Source organism: Bombus pascuorum, chromosome 9 (genome assembly GCF_905332965.1).
Source record: "Bombus pascuorum chromosome 9, iyBomPasc1.1, whole genome shotgun sequence".
In the NCBI taxonomy this organism is placed as follows: domain Eukaryota; kingdom Metazoa; phylum Arthropoda; class Insecta; order Hymenoptera; family Apidae; genus Bombus; species Bombus pascuorum.
In genome coordinates this window covers 9,646,192-9,666,190 of record NC_083496.1, presented here as the reverse complement: position 1 = coordinate 9,666,190, position 19,999 = coordinate 9,646,192, and the positions used below count along the sequence as shown (strand labels likewise).

At 30.8% G+C, this 19,999-nt stretch overlaps 2 protein-coding genes and 1 long non-coding RNA gene across 3 annotated transcripts in view; all 3 read right to left on the bottom strand.

The window, feature by feature from the left end:
* Nucleotides 1-14,550, bottom strand: part of LOC132910712 (uncharacterized) — a 106,246-nt gene extending 91,696 nt beyond the window's left edge. Inside the window, exons 1-2 of the long non-coding RNA XR_009658837.1 lie at nt 13,937-14,550; nt 1,220-1,280 (exon numbers count right to left, since the gene is read on the bottom strand). This is a non-coding gene — a long non-coding RNA (uncharacterized LOC132910712). The remainder of the gene's footprint in view (nt 1-1,219; nt 1,281-13,936) is intronic.
* LOC132910661 (leishmanolysin-like peptidase) overlaps nt 1-19,999 on the bottom strand; it is a 214,361-nt gene that overhangs the window by 193,968 nt on the left and 394 nt on the right. The window contains exon 2 of the mRNA XM_060966497.1: nt 14,832-15,142. Coding sequence (XP_060822480.1) covers nt 14,832-15,011 — 180 coding nt within the window. The 5' untranslated portion in view covers nt 15,012-15,142. The remainder of the gene's footprint in view (nt 1-14,831; nt 15,143-19,999) is intronic.
* LOC132910681 (ferrochelatase, mitochondrial) lies at nt 15,791-19,986 on the bottom strand. Its single transcript, XM_060966548.1, has 8 exons — nt 19,857-19,986; nt 19,375-19,567; nt 19,072-19,293; nt 18,840-18,941; nt 17,350-17,515; nt 17,167-17,274; nt 16,287-16,451; nt 15,791-16,205 (listed from the first exon to the last, which is right to left on the bottom strand). Exons 1-8 carry the CDS (start codon nt 19,888-19,890, stop codon nt 16,008-16,010), a joined length of 1,188 nt encoding a protein of 395 aa, XP_060822531.1. The 5' UTR covers nt 19,891-19,986; the 3' UTR covers nt 15,791-16,007.

The following is a 19,999-nucleotide window of genomic DNA, read 5'->3' as shown; positions in this document are numbered from 1 at the left end:
ATCAAACGCCTGGTCTCTCGCCTTCCCTATCATTCTTTTTGCCTCTCAAACTCTCGCACGTATTTCTGTCTCTTTCATGTTCCTCTGTATTGTGTTTCCTTTCTTCTCTCGAATGAAATAAGTTTAGCGTAGGAAATTCCATTTGGACAAGAAGCGGGAAACTCGGAACGCTTCGAAGGAAAGTTTCATGGATAACTCGTCGAATTGTAAAATCAAGTAGCACGCTGCGTCTTCCTATCTTTCGTCTTGATACTATTGGAAACGAACGTTTGTACCGCGATCCTGATCGATAAGGCTACGTCCTTTTAAAGCAACAACAGATTTCATCGGAGCGTAGATCGGATACTATCCACAGTTTACCGTAAATTTCTTTTGCAATCCCGTCGAACACGAGAACACGGTGGGTAATAAGAATCGAACCAGCTCTGTGCCACACCACGCTTGGTAGTGCAAACACTTTATTTGTTTCCCGGCTCGTGAAATCACTAAAACGCGAGGCCACTTTTTATCCACCGTACACTTCTCTTATGAAAATACAATCGCGAACAACGTGCGGTTTTCATCGATTCGAATCTTCTATGGTCGGTCGAAAATGGGATACACGCGAAAAGATAGATCCTTAACGAAAACAAATTGCGAAAGAATCGAGTGTATTTTCACCTCGCGTTTCGTATAAATACGCGATTATCATTTTATACGATTTGATCGGAGTTGTTCTAACCATTTTCATTTTTCACGATTGAAATTTATATTCGGAGATAGCGCGCACGCAATTAATTTTATACCGGTAATTTTATAGTTTGTAATTTCGACTTTTATTAATTTTATGGATTTAGAACGTGTGCCTTTAATTTTATGGTAACAGCCGGTATACACTTTGTTTACACGATAATGAATTAATATAACGTGAAGCAAATGACTAGAAAGAGAATAGCAGTTCCTCGAATCGCTATTCGGTGTCTGTGTAATAAATTCATTGCGAGTGTTTATGCGTTTACGGAATATTTGAACGTGTGAAAATGCATATAATGCGTATACTGTACAAAATATGTAAAATAAACTAGTATTATTATCGTTATATCTATTGGTTGCAATGTATTGTCCAAAATATGAATTTACATAAACATCCGCAATCCAGTTATAGATCTCAATCAGTCTACTATATTTTATAAGAACCTAACTTTTAATTGAAAAGATTATAATAAAAATCATTACTTACGATTTCTCCTAAATAAAATTGACAGATAAATGGCCTTTTACGTATACATGATGATCCTTACCTGAAACAAAAATAGGAGACGATTAAGAAATTAAAGTAACAAATACGATATCGTTTATTATAAGAATATAACGTTCAAACTGTTAAATAAAATAATCAATTTAATAGAAAAGATATAAAATACTATTTAACTATATAATATTTACTATTCTCTAATTATATTTTAGCATATTATGTTAACGATTTTCCCTTCCAAACGATCATAATAAAACCAGATAAAACACTACGTATGTGTATTGGATTATATACTTGTTTTTCCAACATGAATAATTCACGATTTATACCAGGTGTGTACATAGGCATCTTTAAACAATCAACTTGGCAAACATACAACTGCGTTCAATAATAATTAATATACAGTCAGAATTTGTAAACACTAACAATAAATACCAGGTTGTATTGACATATACGTTTCGCTTATTTATTCAGAAACGCTATTTGGAAATCTTTAAATCACGAAATATCTTTACTAAGAAAACCTGTTTACAAACAAGTACTACAAGTTCAAGATACTCGACTCATTACGTAAGAAATAGCTGAGAATAAGTAAACAAATAGTTTAGTTGCTGGTAATTCATCAGGACACTATTTCACTAACAAACATCAAATACTTAACATACATCAAATATTTGATTAATATTTGGATTTTGTACAGAGAACAAGATAAAAAGATGCACGAAGTCACATATATGTAACAATTTTCTTATTAGATCATGATAATTTATTGACTGAAGAAACGATTTGTTATATCTAATACAATACAACCAATAAAATAAATAAAGGAATTGGTACGAAGATAGCAAAAATATTCAGTTCTCAAGTCATGAAACAAATGGCATATTCAAAATCATAGTAGTGAAAGTAAGTCAAAGTTTCACATACTGAAATCTAGTCACGTATTTCTACTTTTAAAATCATAACTCCTTCAACATGACAATTCACTGAAGTATAATTTTACCTTCTACCGTGATAACGAGTATGCCATCGAAAATATCATAACGAGTTTCCTATAATAATAAGTCCTTTCGTCAAAAATAGCACTAAACTGACTTACTATGGCTCTCAATCAACTGTATAAATTTTAAACAGTATCAAAATTGAAATAATAATTGAATTTCGTTGGAATTAATAAATTTAAAATGATCCGCATCGAATAACAACCTATTTCTTGGCTAGGTGGATGGTAGGTCGATGGTAGGCTAACTTCAGCCGGCGGCGGAATAATTAATAGTTTAATTTAAGTCCTCGCACCCGAAGGCGCGATTACGCGCAAATATTTGCGAAAAGCAGCCGGATCCGGTTGCAACAACGAGAGGACCGGCGTTCGGTTCTGATTTCGATTTCGATCTGGATCGATCGTACGTTACAGTCGAATTAACGGAAAGCCGCGTCGGGACGCAAGGATTACCATTATTTTCGTCCCGTGCAAATCCAGCAAATCCGTTCTACCGTACAAATATTCGCTTTCCCTGTAACTGCCGAACCATTTGTTCATAAATATTGATACGTTTAAAACCTCCAGCCAAATGAGGCATTTCACGTTTTAATTTCTTCCACTACCTACGCCTATGCCGAATGTACTCCACGATATCGCAGAATCATACTATGCGACATCGGTATCACGACAATTTGCATTTAATTGGTTCCTATCTAGCTTTGCGAATCGATTGACTATTTATACTCCGAATGATTAAAATACAATCAACCGGTACTACAATTCTGCACAATGCATCAGGCCGGTTTAACGCTTTTTCCAATGCATTTTAACGTTTACATTTAACTTATAGATTTCAGATCTGTCGAAAGCTGTCGGGAAAATATTCATCATATTCGTGTTATATGTCAGATTTATGTAGTTTGTCGAAAAGTATAGAATTTTGTTTCTGATTGTTTAGCCTATTATTATTTTAATATTTGGATGATTTGATATTGCACATGTGTCTCATCGATCTGATGTAATATACAGACATACTGTGGACAGGAAAATGTCAATACACAATATACATCTCTATTCATATTCACAAAAATCTGCAGTCTAATCATTAATAATTTTAAATGTAACAAAATAAAATAAAATTAGGAAAGTATAATGCAACTTAGGTTCCATCCTTTCAGTCTTTTTTTTTTTATAAATCTTCTTTTATAAATCTTTTATAAATCTGTACATTACTTTTTTAATTTTCGTTCATCGAGAAAAGCAAGCTTCGCGTAATACATGCGATGGATTCTGCACATGAAAACGGTAAAAGAAGTTCATATAAACAAATGCACTGTTTGACCTTGTTTTCGAGTTATAATAAATTTTATGTTGGAATAATTTATCCGTTGACAGCGACAAATTACTTGGCGAGAGAATTGGACAAGGTTTTCAGAACAATACTTGGAGCAAAGGAAAAGGTAATACAGTCAATGGTAAGACGTTTCCAGGCTTGTGTTCGGAAGCAAGGACGTGACGTCGAATAGATCTCGCGAAGTTATACAGATACAATTTGTTAAAAAAAAAACTCGTCATAGCTCTGAAACAAGATCATACAGGGCATATGTATATATGAATTTTTTTTTATTGTTTTCATGTGCAAAATCTACCGCCAAAATGGGTCACCCAATATATTTTAAATAAAATTAAGCAAATATTACAAAATAGAGCGGCGTCTAAAATCCAAAGAATCAATGACCTTTCATTTACCAAGAAACCACGAATGAATAAAAGTCAATCGACAAAAATATATATATATATGTATGTATGTATGTATAGGTATATTCCAATTGTTCAATCGATAGGAAAGTCCGTTCATTCATCCCTCTCGAGCATCTCTACAGGCGTACCGTCGGTTACACCGAGTCTTCCGCCCCATCTACCGAGAAACTTTTAGCGAAGAACGAGACCGACGTAAAGCCGGACCAGATTGGTTTACTTCTATGACCACTTCGCTTCGAATTTCCTTTGATCGTGCAGGATCCACCTCCGAAAATCTTTCGCGCTTCGTCCGTGAGGAAATAAAGTGGCCCTTTTCGATACCTGACAACGAAACTTTGTAACACGCTAAAGCCAGGATACAAATAAAGGTTTCTACAAGTGTTCATCTTGTTGGAAACTTATCGCTATCTAATAGTACAATAATCCACATCGGATTTGTAAATATTGATTTTGACGAGAATTGATTGAGAAGCCTGTAAAAATAAGGAGAAGAAATAATGAATTCCTGAAGAAGGATATTTCTTATATAAATTAATAATTCAGTGCATGTGATTGTACTAATTAATAAATCTGTTTCTTTAATCTAATAGCTGCGCGTATCTTCTCTTGTTAGTATAATATTATAGTTTGGATAACATCATTTGCATACTGCATTATAATATTAGCACGATAGATATACATAATTGGTACAATGATAAACACCGATGACTCTCCTAGCTATTATATTAATTTCAACGGGGAAGATATTGACAAAAACTTTATTCAACAACAATGACATTTAATAGGTATTATTATAAATACGATGTTTGCAACTAATATAAGAAAATGAGTATCATTAATCTTTAAATTAGGTTAATCTCGTATGTCTCAATCTAGCTTCAATTTCAATCAAGCAAAAAACTTTAAACGTATATTATGAGGAAATCTTTAGTATACATTCGAAACGTGAAATCACACATATTAATATTTTTTTCAAATTTACAATAGACGATCGAAATAATCGAAAACGATAGAATCAATCGAAGATGACCCGAAGATCAATCTAAATTTGATTAAAACTTCCTGAGTTATCTTTTGTAAAATAGTAATATTAATAATTATAATTTGCAATAATAAAACATTCTCAGTCCTTCTAGTTAAATATAGAATATACAAAATTTGCAGTGAAATTTGATTCTATTTTATTTTAATAAAAATGGCCATTTTATAAAGTACGCAAAGGCTTTTGAGTATCACTACAGGATCTCTTCAAATACACGAAGAATTTTTAATTAAGTTTGAATGTTCCTGTTACACAAGACAATCTTTTTGTGCATATTTATTTATGTAAAACGTAAGATACCATGTAACCCATTATACAGATTTAAAATTATTAAAAAAGAGTATAGATACAAGTAGATTTTGATAGATTCATCTACATGAAACAAAATGCCTCGTGATGAACTTACTAAGGTTATCGCAGTAGCACAGCAATAGATTCCACGTTCAAAGGACAAATGTACTAAATATTTAAAACTGCTCACCTTCCTGAAGATGAGATATTACATTCGTCTACGAACGTCGTACTAATTAGCACAGTGGCATTGCTTCGAACCTTCATGGTCCTCTCCCCTGGACTCTATTCAGTCCGCTTCGAGTTTACTATGACTACCATTGTCTGTTCAAACAATCCCTCGTGATTAATTCGGAACGTTTTCAGTGAAAACTATGACAAACCTGTGAACAAGCGGACAAGAATTCCAATGGAAGCACCAGGCGACTCACGACAATCAAAATTCCTAGTGACTATTGATCTGAATCATCATCAATGTGTTTTTCACCAAAGGTAGAGAGATAATTAAAAAAATAATACTTTTTTATGTAGTGTCAATTCTTCCGTGACACTTGTCTCATAAAGACACAATTCTGAGCTATGTCTACATCTTCTACTATATTGCCAATTACGTAACACATTTATGCGGTTAACTGGGAGTTGTTAAGACGCAGAAACGTTAAAAAACTTTTATCTCAACCATGGAAACTATCTTCTAAGATGTAGAGTTGCGCAAAATGTTACACCATATCGTCAGTTTCCTAGAAAAATGGCACAACTAACAATAGGAAAAATATATTTCTCTAAAAATTAGTTGGAAATGGAAAATTTACATCAGGAAATTGTTAATTATACTCAACTATTTAACAATGAATTTTTCAACGAAAATTTTCAACGTTTTCAGATTTGGAAAATCTCTAACAAAATATTGTTTAAGGTGGTATATTATTGTTAACAAAATATCGAGGCAACTTTATTTTGGACTCTGATACTGTTCTTAAGTAGTATCTATAATTTTATGGGATAATTATCCCAAAGAAATGTTGTTCTCGCAGATTAGCTATCTAGTTAAGAGCTAAATTCTAAGTTTTACGTTTATGACGTAAGACAAATTTAGGTTTATATATATAGTATATATGTTAATTAAGTAATTACTACGTGAATCATTTTTGTATCGATGATTCTTTAAATATATCTTTCTTCTATAAGTCGACGATATGTAATTTAACTTGTAATATGCAGATATAAAAAAGTAAATTGTATCTACTTAAAATTTTGCAATAAAACTTCAAATATTTTGTGTCACAGTCATATTACCGTAAAAATACAGTAAACCATTTGCATTTTAAGTAATAAATATGATACGAAATATAATATTTCGTGGCACAGAATTTCAAATAAAATTTATCTTGTTCCCAGTATTAATATCTGATATTGGCAATACTTTAACTAAATAAATCTTAATTAAATACCAAATAAATAAAATAAATCTGTCAATCGTAATTTATCGAGTGAAATACACAATTTATCAGAGTTAACAATTGACAACTGATCATTCCAGCGTAGATTATAAGAGACACGAGAAGAAAAAATATTCTAATTGCACAATTTGTGCTCTCGACAAAGAAGTATGCTTCAATAAAAATATTCTTGATATAAGCCATGGAAAAGTGGAAAATTGCGGTCTATTTTTAGGATCGATGGCATATCCCAAATAGACCGTTCTTTATTAAGGAAAGGAAGGGTTGAAGTTAGCGTACCGTCAGAAAGCCCTGGAAAAGTTTCGAATATGCATGGCTATGCAATTCGTGCGATCCCTAGAGGCGCAAAAGTTGAGCGGATAAAAAGCGAATGTAAAAAGAAAGAAAAGACGAATGACGAGAGAGACAGGAAGAAAAAGACGAAAGAATGTTTCGCGCGCGAAGCAGTCGACCATCCATTTTCATTCGTCTACCAGAAGACCAAACTTTCGGTCCCTACAAAAGGTATACACAATTTTGGCTAATTAATTCGAGCTCATTCAATTCATCTTTCGAAATCTAAAGGTAAATTGAATCAATTCTAGTTATTCTAAGAATTTCGTTGTTACGATACGAGACCTGAATTATGATTTCGTCTCATTGATCGTTTACACTCGCATAATAGATTCTCATTTAGTGACTTAGTCGAAATTATAATTTCTGCAAATATATAGGTTTTGGAGAAGATCACTGTGCTTCAAAAACTGAATTAATAAAAGCAAATGATATAAAATAAAATGTGTAACTATTATGTACGTCAGTACATTTTAACATAATTTATAATATCTATATCTATATCCTAAAAATGATAAAACCAAGAGATAAGAATGTAATATCGTTATATGTAGGTGTTATTTCCGCAATGTAAATACTTCAACAAATAATCAGTTGAAATACAAACTTCCTTCATACTATATATTAAATTTCAGAAATGAAATAAGTACTTCATTCAATGTGTTAATTGATTTATGCAACTTATCGCGAAACACTAACAACCGCAAAGAAAAAATTTATAACAATCTATAATTATAAAACAATTAATAACCAATAACTTAGAAACCAATATATAATTGGTTTTTCTACTAAACAAGAAATAAGTGGTCATCCAAAAAATTCGTACTAATTGTTAAGCGAAGTAACGAATATGCACTTTATTTGAAGTTATTTACAGCAACAAATTCGTTACGACTCCGTTTGCGGAGTTTAAAACTAGATTTATTTCCGCAAGTACACATAGTCATATACATGGAATTGCGTAGCAATACAAGTCTAATCTTAAAACAGTGAATTTAATATCTGACATATAATACATACATATGTACGTACATTTCCAGCTAAAATTTGATTTCAGCTAATGTAAGATAATATAATCCACAGGTAGAAAGTAAATCGTTTCAACTAAAAGTTACGATCAATTACGTAAACGATTTTGCTCAACGCGAGAAAATTTCGATTACGCTTTAAATACGAAAATACCATTGCTAATCAGTTTGCATCGCGAAATTCGTAATTTCATTGGTCTCGTGCAACGAATGAGATAATCGATATTATCATTATAAAAGGAAATATTATTTCAGTATATTCTTAGCTTCCAAATGAATGAGAACGAACACAATAATATTGATAATATTGTAGAACAGGAAAATTCCTACGAATGAAAAAGTATGCGTATTAAAAACAAATAAAGAGATAGAAGTGAAACAACCTTCTACTTATTGATAATTTTTTCCTGGTCATTCAAGGTTCTTCCTTTCTGCATACAAATATTTCCTATAACGTGCAATATGTGTAAATCGATAAACGCAATCACAAAATTGATCAAATTTTCTTTATCATTTTTTAAATCACAATGTAGCACAATCTCGAGTATGATAATTTGAGAACATAACAGAAAATCGAATGCTACTTTCAATGTGCATTCATGAGTAGTCGAGTACATCCGTCCTATAAACGGTTATCGATGAACGTGCACATTATAGTAGCGCAATAAGAACTGCGCAATCAATCGATTTTGGGTAGTAATTCCGTTTTCATAACAGTCACTCTCGTAATAGCCACAAAAATAACGACACGCTTGAATTAGAAACCTACCTGTTTCCATCTATAGACGAATTATCATTAATTATTAAGCAATAAGATACAGTAACTGTATTGCCTACATATACATTAACATTCAAAAGCATCTTGATCTGCTTTGTATTAACATTCAAAAGTATCTTGATCTCTTTAACATATATAATCATAATTACAGCTATTATATATAATTACAGTCGGTAATATACGTAATTCAATCACAAAATTATCACGACTACATATAGCAAAAGCTAATATGCAGAAAAAGGATAATTTGTAATTGCAGGAAATGGCTACTTTAAACTAACTATTTTTCAGACATTTATTTTACTGGATACTAAATTCATTTTAATTTTCTATATATATATAATCTTTTCTTATCTTTTATATTCATATATGAATTCATATTTCATAAGATCAATTTTAAAGCTAGAAACGTACTACAATCAAGAACAAAATTAATGTATTCCTTGCCTTAAATTGTATCATACACTATCTAATTATCCCGATTCATTAAATATGTATAAACAGCTAAAATTAGGTAGTGTATCTTATAAACGAAGTTAAAATATGTAAAACTGGTATTATTCTTTTTTTTTCTGAATCAAGGAGAACATAAACTACATTTTCTATTTTTATCTTCTAGAATATTTTGATCTTCTAGAATGTAGTACGTATGTGGTTTCATAAACTAATTTTTCTTTTTTTATCTTCTAGAATGTAGTACGTATGTGGTATTATAAACTAATTTTTAAACAAAACTGTCGTGAGAAGCAACGACACAAAATAAACCTATAACTTTCGCGAATTCGAAACTCGAAGATGCATGCTGCATTATTAAAATGACAACAGCGAAGCCAGAGAAAATATTTGGCTAGAATCCAATAAAGGATCGCACAATTCCACCGTAACTCTCTCTCTCTCTCTCTCTTTTTCTCTTTCACCGCAAGTCCTTCTAGAACAAACCGACTGGATTAAATTATAAATTACGACAGAGAGCAATAGCAGGAAAAATCAACACGTGACGATGCGGCCGGATATTCTGAGAGGAACTTTTTCGAATTTACGGGTAGACGCTCATAACATCGAAATTCAAGTACACCAATAAACATAGACGCACTATATATTATACGCTGACACATCACGTCCGCCGTAAACTTTTATTCCCATTCAAATTCTCTTTGATACGATTTTTAAAGGCTGCTTTTACGAGCAAACCACTTTTACTTAATGATCGCCTAAAATTGCTAGAAAATCATTTTAGTATGCAAATAAGCCATAACGTGTAGTTCGTTCTATGGAAACTAATCAAAATATAAATGTAGAGAAACCATAGGTATAAGCTTCGCTCTGTGATAAAAAGGTAGCGCATCCCATAAATTTAAATGTTTACGTAACTTCTACGTACGGTAAATTAATCGATTTTCGATCTTTAAGAAATTGCATCATATAGTATGTTCTATTACTGTAGGAACTTAAAAGAAACTGTCCTATCAAAACATAAACTTCTTTTTTTATTTGGTAGAATTTTTACAATCAATTCTCATTGAGAATTATAAATAAATTATTTTGGCGTGGTACTGTAATTTGGATTAGTTGAATCTAATGCTTAAATTTAAAGGGTAATGTCTTTTTAATGAGTTTTGGTGGTTGTTAACTCTTATATTATATATGTTACTGAATTTGAATATTTCTTCTTTAACTGTGGGTAAAACATAAACTTTTGATAGGAAAATATATTTCTCAAAAATTATGAGTCGTTAATAATTTACTATAGTAACTGCTACGACTATACCTAATGAATGGAAAGATATTTTTAGGAACTGAAGATAGAAATTAAAGGATTGAATCTAATGCTTAAATTTAAAGGGTAATGTCTTTTTAATGGATTTTGGTGGTTGTTAACTCTTATATTGTATATGTTACTGAATTTGGATATTTCTTCTTTAACTGCAGGTAAAACATAAACTTTTGATAGGAAAATATATTTCTCAAAAATTATGAGTTGTTAATAATTTATTATAGTGACTGCTACGACTATACCTAATGAATGGAAAGATATTTTTAGGAACTGAAGATAGAAATTAAAGGATTGAATTAAGGGAACGGAGACTGTGGCGGATAGATTATACTTCAAAGTTTTTAAGTGATCATAAACTAAACATCAGTGAAGCTAGCCAAGCGAAAACTCGACGAAATAATACTGTTGCTAGATCAAACGGAACAGAGAAATAAACATGATAAAACTGTTTCGTTCAAGCAAATTGAATAACTTTTGCTCAGAAAGGAAACAAACAGGTTAATAAAACCAGATAAGCTTGAAACTTTATTTATATTTAGAAATTACTTCGACTTTTCGGCGTAATTGCTTTTAAAAGAACGAGATTCTCATCAACTTAAAGTCGTTTTAAATAACTTTAAACATTTGTAACAAGATGAAAGTAACTAAATTATTCAACAACAAATTAAAGTTACGTATAAATGAAGAGTAACTAATTTTTAAGCTATTCTCGTGTAAGAAATAAGAAATGTGACTAAAAACAATTTAATTCAATAGTAAAGTATCCATCTAATCGTAAGTTGTAATGTAATTTATTATCGTAGAATTGTATCTTTTCGTTAATTAAATAAGTAAAGTATTTGCATGATTTATCTTTAATTCTCTGATGAAATTACATCTTCTTACAAATTACCAAATAAATGTATTCTAAGTGAATTCTAAGCGAGATTGTTGAATGTTACATATATTAGAAAAGATACGCGAACAATATTACATTCTTGTAAGATTCTTCGCAGAATCATATTTACTTCTTCAAAAGTAAAAGTCCAGCTACGTCAAGTGACATTGCAACATCTTTTCATTCTCATAATTAACCGCGTTCTCTCAACTATTGTTTGCTACATTGTTGTACAACCACTCAGTTAATTCATCTGGATTTTTCTCACGGTGACACAATCTTAATAGACATAAAGTTTCTTAAACATACAGGCACAAATTATAACACATAAACTTGGTATTAAATTAACAAAATAACTGCAAATATTATAGATTCTTCTGATACGAATAATCGTATACGATAACTGGATTCCCTTGCACAATAATTTGCCAATCAATTAAAGATTTACCAAACAATTACATAATAACTTGCCAACCTGCGCAAAAGTTTGTTTAATCTATCAATAGAATTCAATTTTTAAATTGTCTTCTTGTAAGAAAAGAAAAATATAACTTATCAAGTTATTTTCCTGTTATCTTCATATTAATTCACCGTGTGGTCATCAATGGCTTAAAACTATTAGGATCCACCGTTCTCAATATTCATAGATATCATCAACTAGGAGTTTTAAACGTTAATTAAAATCAGTGCATAACGGTTCGCATGGTCGAAAAGCGGACCAAGCGGAAAATTCCTCATCACAAAATGACCTCGTCATAAAATTCGTTCAAAGCCTCACATCCATCCAGGTATCGTCCACCCTTCCCACGCAAAGGTATTTCAATAACTGTTCACGATGTCCAAAAAGTATGCTGAAATTAAACCTACTCGTGACGCAAACCCACAAAATTCATACTTTTTGTAACTGCGCTCGAGGAACGCTTGAAACACACGCGTTCAAATTTTTCTAAATTTGGATTAGGTTTTACCTCAACTCAAACAGAGCAGTCTTCAGATTTATGATACTTTACCAAGCTTACACTTATCCGTTCAAGTCCGAACAATCTCATCAAGCCAGGCCAGATCAGGCTGTAGCGAGTTTATAAAAAAATCAGGTTTAAAATTAACACGCTTCGAGTATCAGAACAAGCAAATTGGCAGAAATATGAGAAGATAAGAAAAAAGGACTTAAAATCTGAAGCATGGCCGTAGGAAATGATTTTAAGCTCGTAGTCTATGTACTTTATATGAGCCGCTTATTTGTCAAATCGGTTATCTCTACAAAACAGAAAGTAGAAAAAATTGGTGATATTATACATATATGATTAGCATCAATCAAGTGCTTTAGCACTAAACAATTTTCTTTTTTTGTTTGTTTGTTTTTTTTTTTTTTTTTTTTCTTGAAATGTGGAGTTAACCACATTGGCCTGTGAACAGCTCTATACATGATATTGAAATTGGTTGAAATTTATTGAGATTTATTGAAATTTATTGAAATTAATTGAAATTTATTGAAATATATTGAGATTTATCGAAATTTATTACAATTTATTTCTATTACAATATCTTCAATTTCTCTTCCTCAATTACCAATTTATTGAAATTGTAATTAATATTTGCATTTCTCTTACTTGTAAATGAGACATTATTATTTATAACTAGACTGTGGGTGTTACAGATTTACGAATGCTTAAAAGTGCAAAAATGCAGGTAACGCACATACTGTGCAAATTAGATGAATATTATGTAAATACTAAAAGACAACATTTAGAAATGTAATTACTAAATGGTGCAGATGTTAAAAGTCTCAAACAATGAGTTTATTAATAAATGCATACATACATACATATATACATATTAATCTTGGTTTGTGAAAAAGAATAAAATACTTTTTCAAAAAATACAATTTTAACAACTAACTGTCATCATATTTTTTCATTTTATACATGTAAAATATACGATCTACATGCATACGCGCGTGAGTTTAATATATTTTATTTTTGCATTATATTGCTGCAAATAATTTTGATAGAATATTCTCTCATAAGTCTCAATTACAGACCTTTGTATTTTTACTATTATCACAGGCGTGTAGCTTCCTAATTATTTTCATCGCATTTATGAAATCATCCCGTAATTCCACTAGCACCTATATAGCACGAAACCATAAAACTTTTTTTAATATCCAACATATAAAAGAAAATTCAATTCTACTAACAACAACGTAACATAAAAACGATATAAAATTTTCGCTTAGATATTTTGATATAAGATAGAATCCGGCATTCACAGCAAAACATATTTCTATGGAATCCATATATCAAATAAAAATTGATTGAATATAAAAGAGAATCGATAAATCTCAATCAGATAATAAAAAATAATGTAATCACTTACAAGAGAAACGGAGTAGTAAAAAGTCGTGCAACTAAACACACAGGGGCGCGTGTCCGTTCCCAAAACACGTGGTTCAGCGGCGCATGAAAACAAGTTCACGGATACCTTTCTCCGCACGATCAAAGTCACATTCCACAGTAGACACATTACGCGTAGCGTACTATTTATTTCACAGTTACCGTAATTCACTTATAAGCGTAACAAACGCTACTAAACGAAACCAACTAACTTAGTCGTCGAAAAACGCCAATGACGTTTACAAAATTTCACATGCGATATAAATCTGTTAATACAAACGAGAGATCTCGACAATCGAAACTGACTATCGAAGTCGACTTTCGATGTTGACATTTCATCTTATAAAGCAGACATTTCTAATCCTATTAAAATGGCGTACGTTATAATCCTATTAGAGTCATAAATATGGAGAAAATGTCAACACAGCGCGTCTATAATGCACATGTTTAACAACAGGATAGTAGTATCTGAAGATGTAGCGTATAGAGAACAGAGCTCATCGGTTCAGGTTGAAGTGGGGCGCACGCGAAATACAGGTGTGCGAGGAGGACAGCAAGAGCACGTGACACGTGAAACGCACGCTTGGTTGAAATCACGCGATTTTATACCCACAGAGACGAAAAATGGACTCAGAGGTTTGACGTAATAAAGACGAGAAAATCGTCGAACGAAAGAAAGGTAAGAAGAGAAAGAGCGGTGAGGAAAAGCGATAAAAGGGAAGTGGCACTGGCAGAACGAGCATTAGCAGTCCAGTTGGTTAGGTTGGTTGGTGTGCGTCTACCAAGCGAACAGGCAGGCAGACAACAAAGGTGAAAAGAGAGTAAGAGTGTGTAAAAGAGAAAAGAGGAGGGTCGAGGTCCTTTTTGTAACCGCTTACCTCGTGCGCCCGGGGATGCTGGTGACTGCAGTGACGATGCTCGAACATTCCACACACAAGATCCATACCACACACCACGATGATGACGACGAGGAGCAATACGACGGTGCCGCATTGCATCTTCAACCGCACTCGAGCCGCCATCACAGACGACGCTCGCGCTCGCAAAGCATGACACATACTGAACGCGCCTGCCGACGCCGCGCATTTATATAAGCGTCGCGGCACCCAGCGCCGCGCCACTCGCGTTCGATACCTAGAGCGCGGCAGACGCTCTCTGCTGTCGCCGCGATAACTCCCTCGGGAGTAACCTGCAAAGAAATCGAAGGGTTACTGTCATAAATGCTGTGAAACTACCTTGTATTATACTCCTTTTTAACAGCTTATCGAGAAATCTTTCTCGATGTTTTTATAAGAAATCATTTTTCTTTGTTTAGTAGTTTTAACAGGAAAATAATTTTATTATCGTTTTATTAAGTTTTATAATTTCGAATAACATTTTTTTACGAGAGTCTTGTTAGTCATTTTATCTTTACGTACTGATAATCTATAATAATTTTTGTTTGAGAGAAATTCATTTTGTTTCATATCACAATTTGACTGATACACAATTATTTAATGGAAGTAAGATGTTTTTGGGAAATATGAGAACATTGTATGAAAATATTCTTTTCCAAAAATTTAAATTTAAAAAATTGAGAGTATTATAATATCATTTATGTAAACGCTAAGGTATAAAAATATTTTTTATAAATATTCGAAAAATAGATTTGTTCCTAAGTTCGAGATATAATTTATGTTACATTGAAGTAATATTTATTCTGTAATAAATAAATATGTAAAAATACCTAATGCATTTATGATATGACTTATGTTTTCAAAAACATACCAAAGGAGGTAATATGTAAAGAGTACTATATAATATATACTAGAGTTAAGGAAAAAAGAAAGCAACAATATTTAGAAATAAATATCAATATTTTATTCAACACATTATGTTACAGAGATAACCTGTATTTTATACAATTTCTAAATTGTAATTATTAAATATTTAACCTTAATCTCACTTACACTGATATTAATATGAGAAATAGCAACAAATTGTATAAATTATATATTTGATTTTTACATATACACGATATATTACATGTACGATAAATTAAACATTTTTCCCTTTTAATTTTTGCATATTTCTGCATACCAATTCTTGCTTTTTGCACAATTCTTGCTAATGCAATGAGGGCAACGTGTTAAAAACATGGGACTCACTGGCCTATTCGATTTAAGGTGAGAAGCAACGATATCTGTTAAAGCTGCTATAAACGTAGGATGATCATTAGGTGCAGCGGTTCTCCGTATTTTTTCAATGCCAAGCTAAATACAAAAGAAGGTAAAAAATATTTCTCCGTAGTTAAATTCTCTTTTTCTGAGTTAAAAGTAATATGCAACACTTACTTCCTCAGCTAATTCTTTGCAATATTCAATGTCCAATTCATGAAGAGTTTCAATATGTTCGTTAACAAATGCTACTGGAACTAATATAAAATGCTTTTTGCCTTGCTTTACATACGCTTTTATTGCGTCATCGGTAAAAGGCTCCAACCAAGATACAGGTCCAACCTAAATATACACAGTAATAAATCAGGATATAAATTAGCATAAATTTTAATGTATTTCGTTGTATGGTTTTAACTATTCGATGGAAAGAAAAATGTGGCGAATGTTGTTTATTTTCAAGTGAACTATAACGAGGTGCAATAATTGAGATACAATTTCATTTAAAAAGAAATAGACTTTTCCGTGGAAGAGGATATAGCAACGGTATCTCATTTAGCATATCAAAGAATCCGTGAATTTTAATGAACCAGTAAATGTCAAAAAATTTGTAATTTTACTCCTAGCAGTTTCACTATGCATGATATATGTAGTGTGACAGAATTCATTCTTTTATAAAGAATATGTCAATACATTGCATATAACATTCCATTTAACAAAACGTGAATAATTTCGAAAACTTGGAAAGCATCACATTCAGAATAAAATCAATATCATCTTGTGTTTTTAAAATATATATTTTCCTTATTGTATGCTTTTTGGTAGAAGTAAACATAACGAAAAGATTAATTTTAATATTAACAGCAATATTCGGTTTCTTGCCTTGTACAATAGAGTGCTAACTATTAATTATCAGTAAATAATTTAACAATGAAGTTACCTTTAAAATCTTATAGAAAAACTGTATTCATAAATTTATGCTCCTCAAATAAGGAAATATTACTTCAGTATAATTAAAAATAAATAAAATTTATTAATAAAACGAAAACAATGCCTGTACCTTTGATTGCCATACCAATTTGTATGGGTTACAATATTGTAATTTTTCCATTACTAAGGCAACTGTACCTGCTACCTCAGATGCATAAGTATCGCCTCTAGATACGGCCTAAAATACAATGCAAAACACAATGTTCAAGCAATTGTAATACACATCAATTTGCTCTTAATACTGAAAAGTAACCTTCATTGGTAGCGAATGAGCCGAAAATAAAATTATGACATCGCCCCTTATATCCTTAGGGAACTGAGCTAATTCCTCTTTAATTCTTTCTGTAATTGTCTCTATGAACAATGGATGCGTTGCCCATCTATCTATTACGCTCCACTTCATGTTAGAAGGTAATTTTCTGTAAATTATGAATTTCTGAGTACTGTCTAATACATCTTTGCACTGTATCGAGATATTAATTTATCTTATCATTATGTTTCGATAAATATACTTCAGAAGGATTAGTTATGAATATAAAGCAAATTACGCATTAAAATGGCAGCACATTTTATATTCTAATAAATTCTTCCTTTTAAGGTCTGAAGATAATTCTTTGTGCTATTATGTTTTCATTAATTAAAATATTTATTATGTACATAAATGCATATTACAGAATATACAATCTTTTATATATCACGAAAAAGAATGAAAAGACGTGAAACGATAAGATATTATGATCAATCTCTGTGATTAAATATATTTATTAGATTTTATTTATAAATATGTGTATATATATGTAAATTTATTCGCACATTTTTTGCAAGTTATCTGTTCTTTTATTAGAAATATAGATAGCTTAGAATGCTTACAGTATATGCAGGGTATAATAATTTTATACGGTATCTTTATCAAATAAAAGTCGAATAAATAATCTTTATAAAAGTCGAATTATCTATGTTTAATAATGAATTATATAAACACGAATAACATGTATAATATACATGTTTAAAGGTTTGCTTCATCTTTAAAAAATTGTATACAATAATTTTTGACATGCTAAGAAAATATTTTGCATAAAAAAATATTCGTTGCATGCTTGATTGCACATCTATGTATATCGTATTGTCCAATCTTTACTTATAAGTAAGCTAAGTTTTCTCAACTCTCGACGAAAGTTTCGTGTCGTAAATACGGAGATTTAAAAGACTAGTCGATTGTTTATCGGGTAGTCAAAGAGATTAATTATACCTTTCATACTAGCTAAAGAAAATGTTTTAAAAAATCAACTGTAGCATGACTTAAGCAAATTAACTATGACACGGAAAAATATATGCGTGTGACATCTGAAGAAAATGAAAATGTATGAACTGCCTGAATATTTTTTTTTTTATTTATAAAATATTAGTGAAAGCTCTTTTCTAATTAGTTATCAAATAAATAATCAATATGCAGCGAAAAAAATAAAAATTAAATATTGTGTCAAAGATGATTAATCATATTAAACTAAGTATTATGTAATTTCAAATTGAAAACAATTTGTAGAATAATAAATAATTACAATTTTTATATCATATCTTGTATGATTGTATTTATAAAATACATATCTTAATATATGCTGGCACTTTAATACAGTGGTAATACATTTTAACATCTTCACATCTACTTCAAAATGTATATAATACACTAACAGCTTTTAATTCTTTTATTGTAACAATATTGCAAAAGAATTCATAAGTAACTACCTGTTCAAATAATATTTATATATTTCAATAAAACTTGATCCACTTGTGGCACAACAATATTGAGGATACTGAGAAAAGACAACTGTATGTTCAACTCCATCTCTAAAATGAAAATGTATATATATTGCTTAAAAGAAAATTATTTGTTACATTTTATTAACTTTATTCAGTATTTATTTTCATTTGATGATATATTCTACTATCTTTCTATATCTATATTTAGTATTCTTACTTTTCTATCTTTTGCAATGTATTTTCAGTAAGGGGATTGGCATAACGAAATGCAACATAATGTTTATGAGGTGCAGTTTCTGGTGAAATATTATCCAATTTCTCACACAAAAGTTTACCCTGTGTGTTTGTCCATTCTAAAATGGGAGATTTGCCACCAATTTCTGAATATTTTTTCTGTACCTTGGGAGTACGGGACTTTGCTATCCAAGGACCTAATTGGCTGTAATACATATTGTTACATGGAATCTTAACTTAACATTGATTTGGTTGCTATAAATTATTAAAATTCATCAAACTAAACCTTTGGAATGGCAGTTGAATCATATCGCGATCAGTCATTATACGTAATAAATACTCATGCACCTCTTCTAAATTACTGGGACCACCCATATTTAACATTAAGATAGCAGTTTTTGGTTTAACATCATTTTGTTTTAAATTTGTTGTAGAAAATTGACGCCAAGGCAAAATTGATGATTTTATACATTGTTTCCCTGAATACCGACATAAAAATATGTTTAAAAAAGTAAATACTTAAGCAAAAATTAACAATACCAAAAATTATATATAAGAACATACTCTGATTTTAACATCAAAATATTTAATAAATGAAATAGTACTAGACTTAATTTTCATATTCTTATTTTACTACAATATATAATTTGTATATTTTTACTATCTAATGGTTTGCATACGTATGTGTAAACTACTTTAACTACACAATAAAAAAACTAAAATAGCTATATACAAATATAGAATGTATATAATATATATTTTACTTACCAATTTGAAGTACGTTCATTAATTTACTAACCATCTTTAACAAATTAACACTTTCGAAAAAACAATTTTATCTGTCAAATAGTTGCAAAGATTGTGATTCCTGCACAATCACGCTTATGTGGTATGTCTTATTCACTGTATCA

Coding starts and splice junctions, on each gene's coding strand:
- LOC132910681 (XM_060966548.1), bottom strand. CDS start 19,890: ATGGTTAGTAAATTAATGAACGTACTTCAAATTG. Junction 19,568..19,856: donor AATGAACGTACTTCAAATTG/GTAAGTAAAATA, acceptor GTCGGTATTCAG/GGAAACAATGTATAAAATCA. Junction 19,294..19,374: donor ATTCAACTGCCATTCCAAAG/GTTTAGTTTGAT, acceptor TATGTATTACAG/CCAATTAGGTCCTTGGATAG.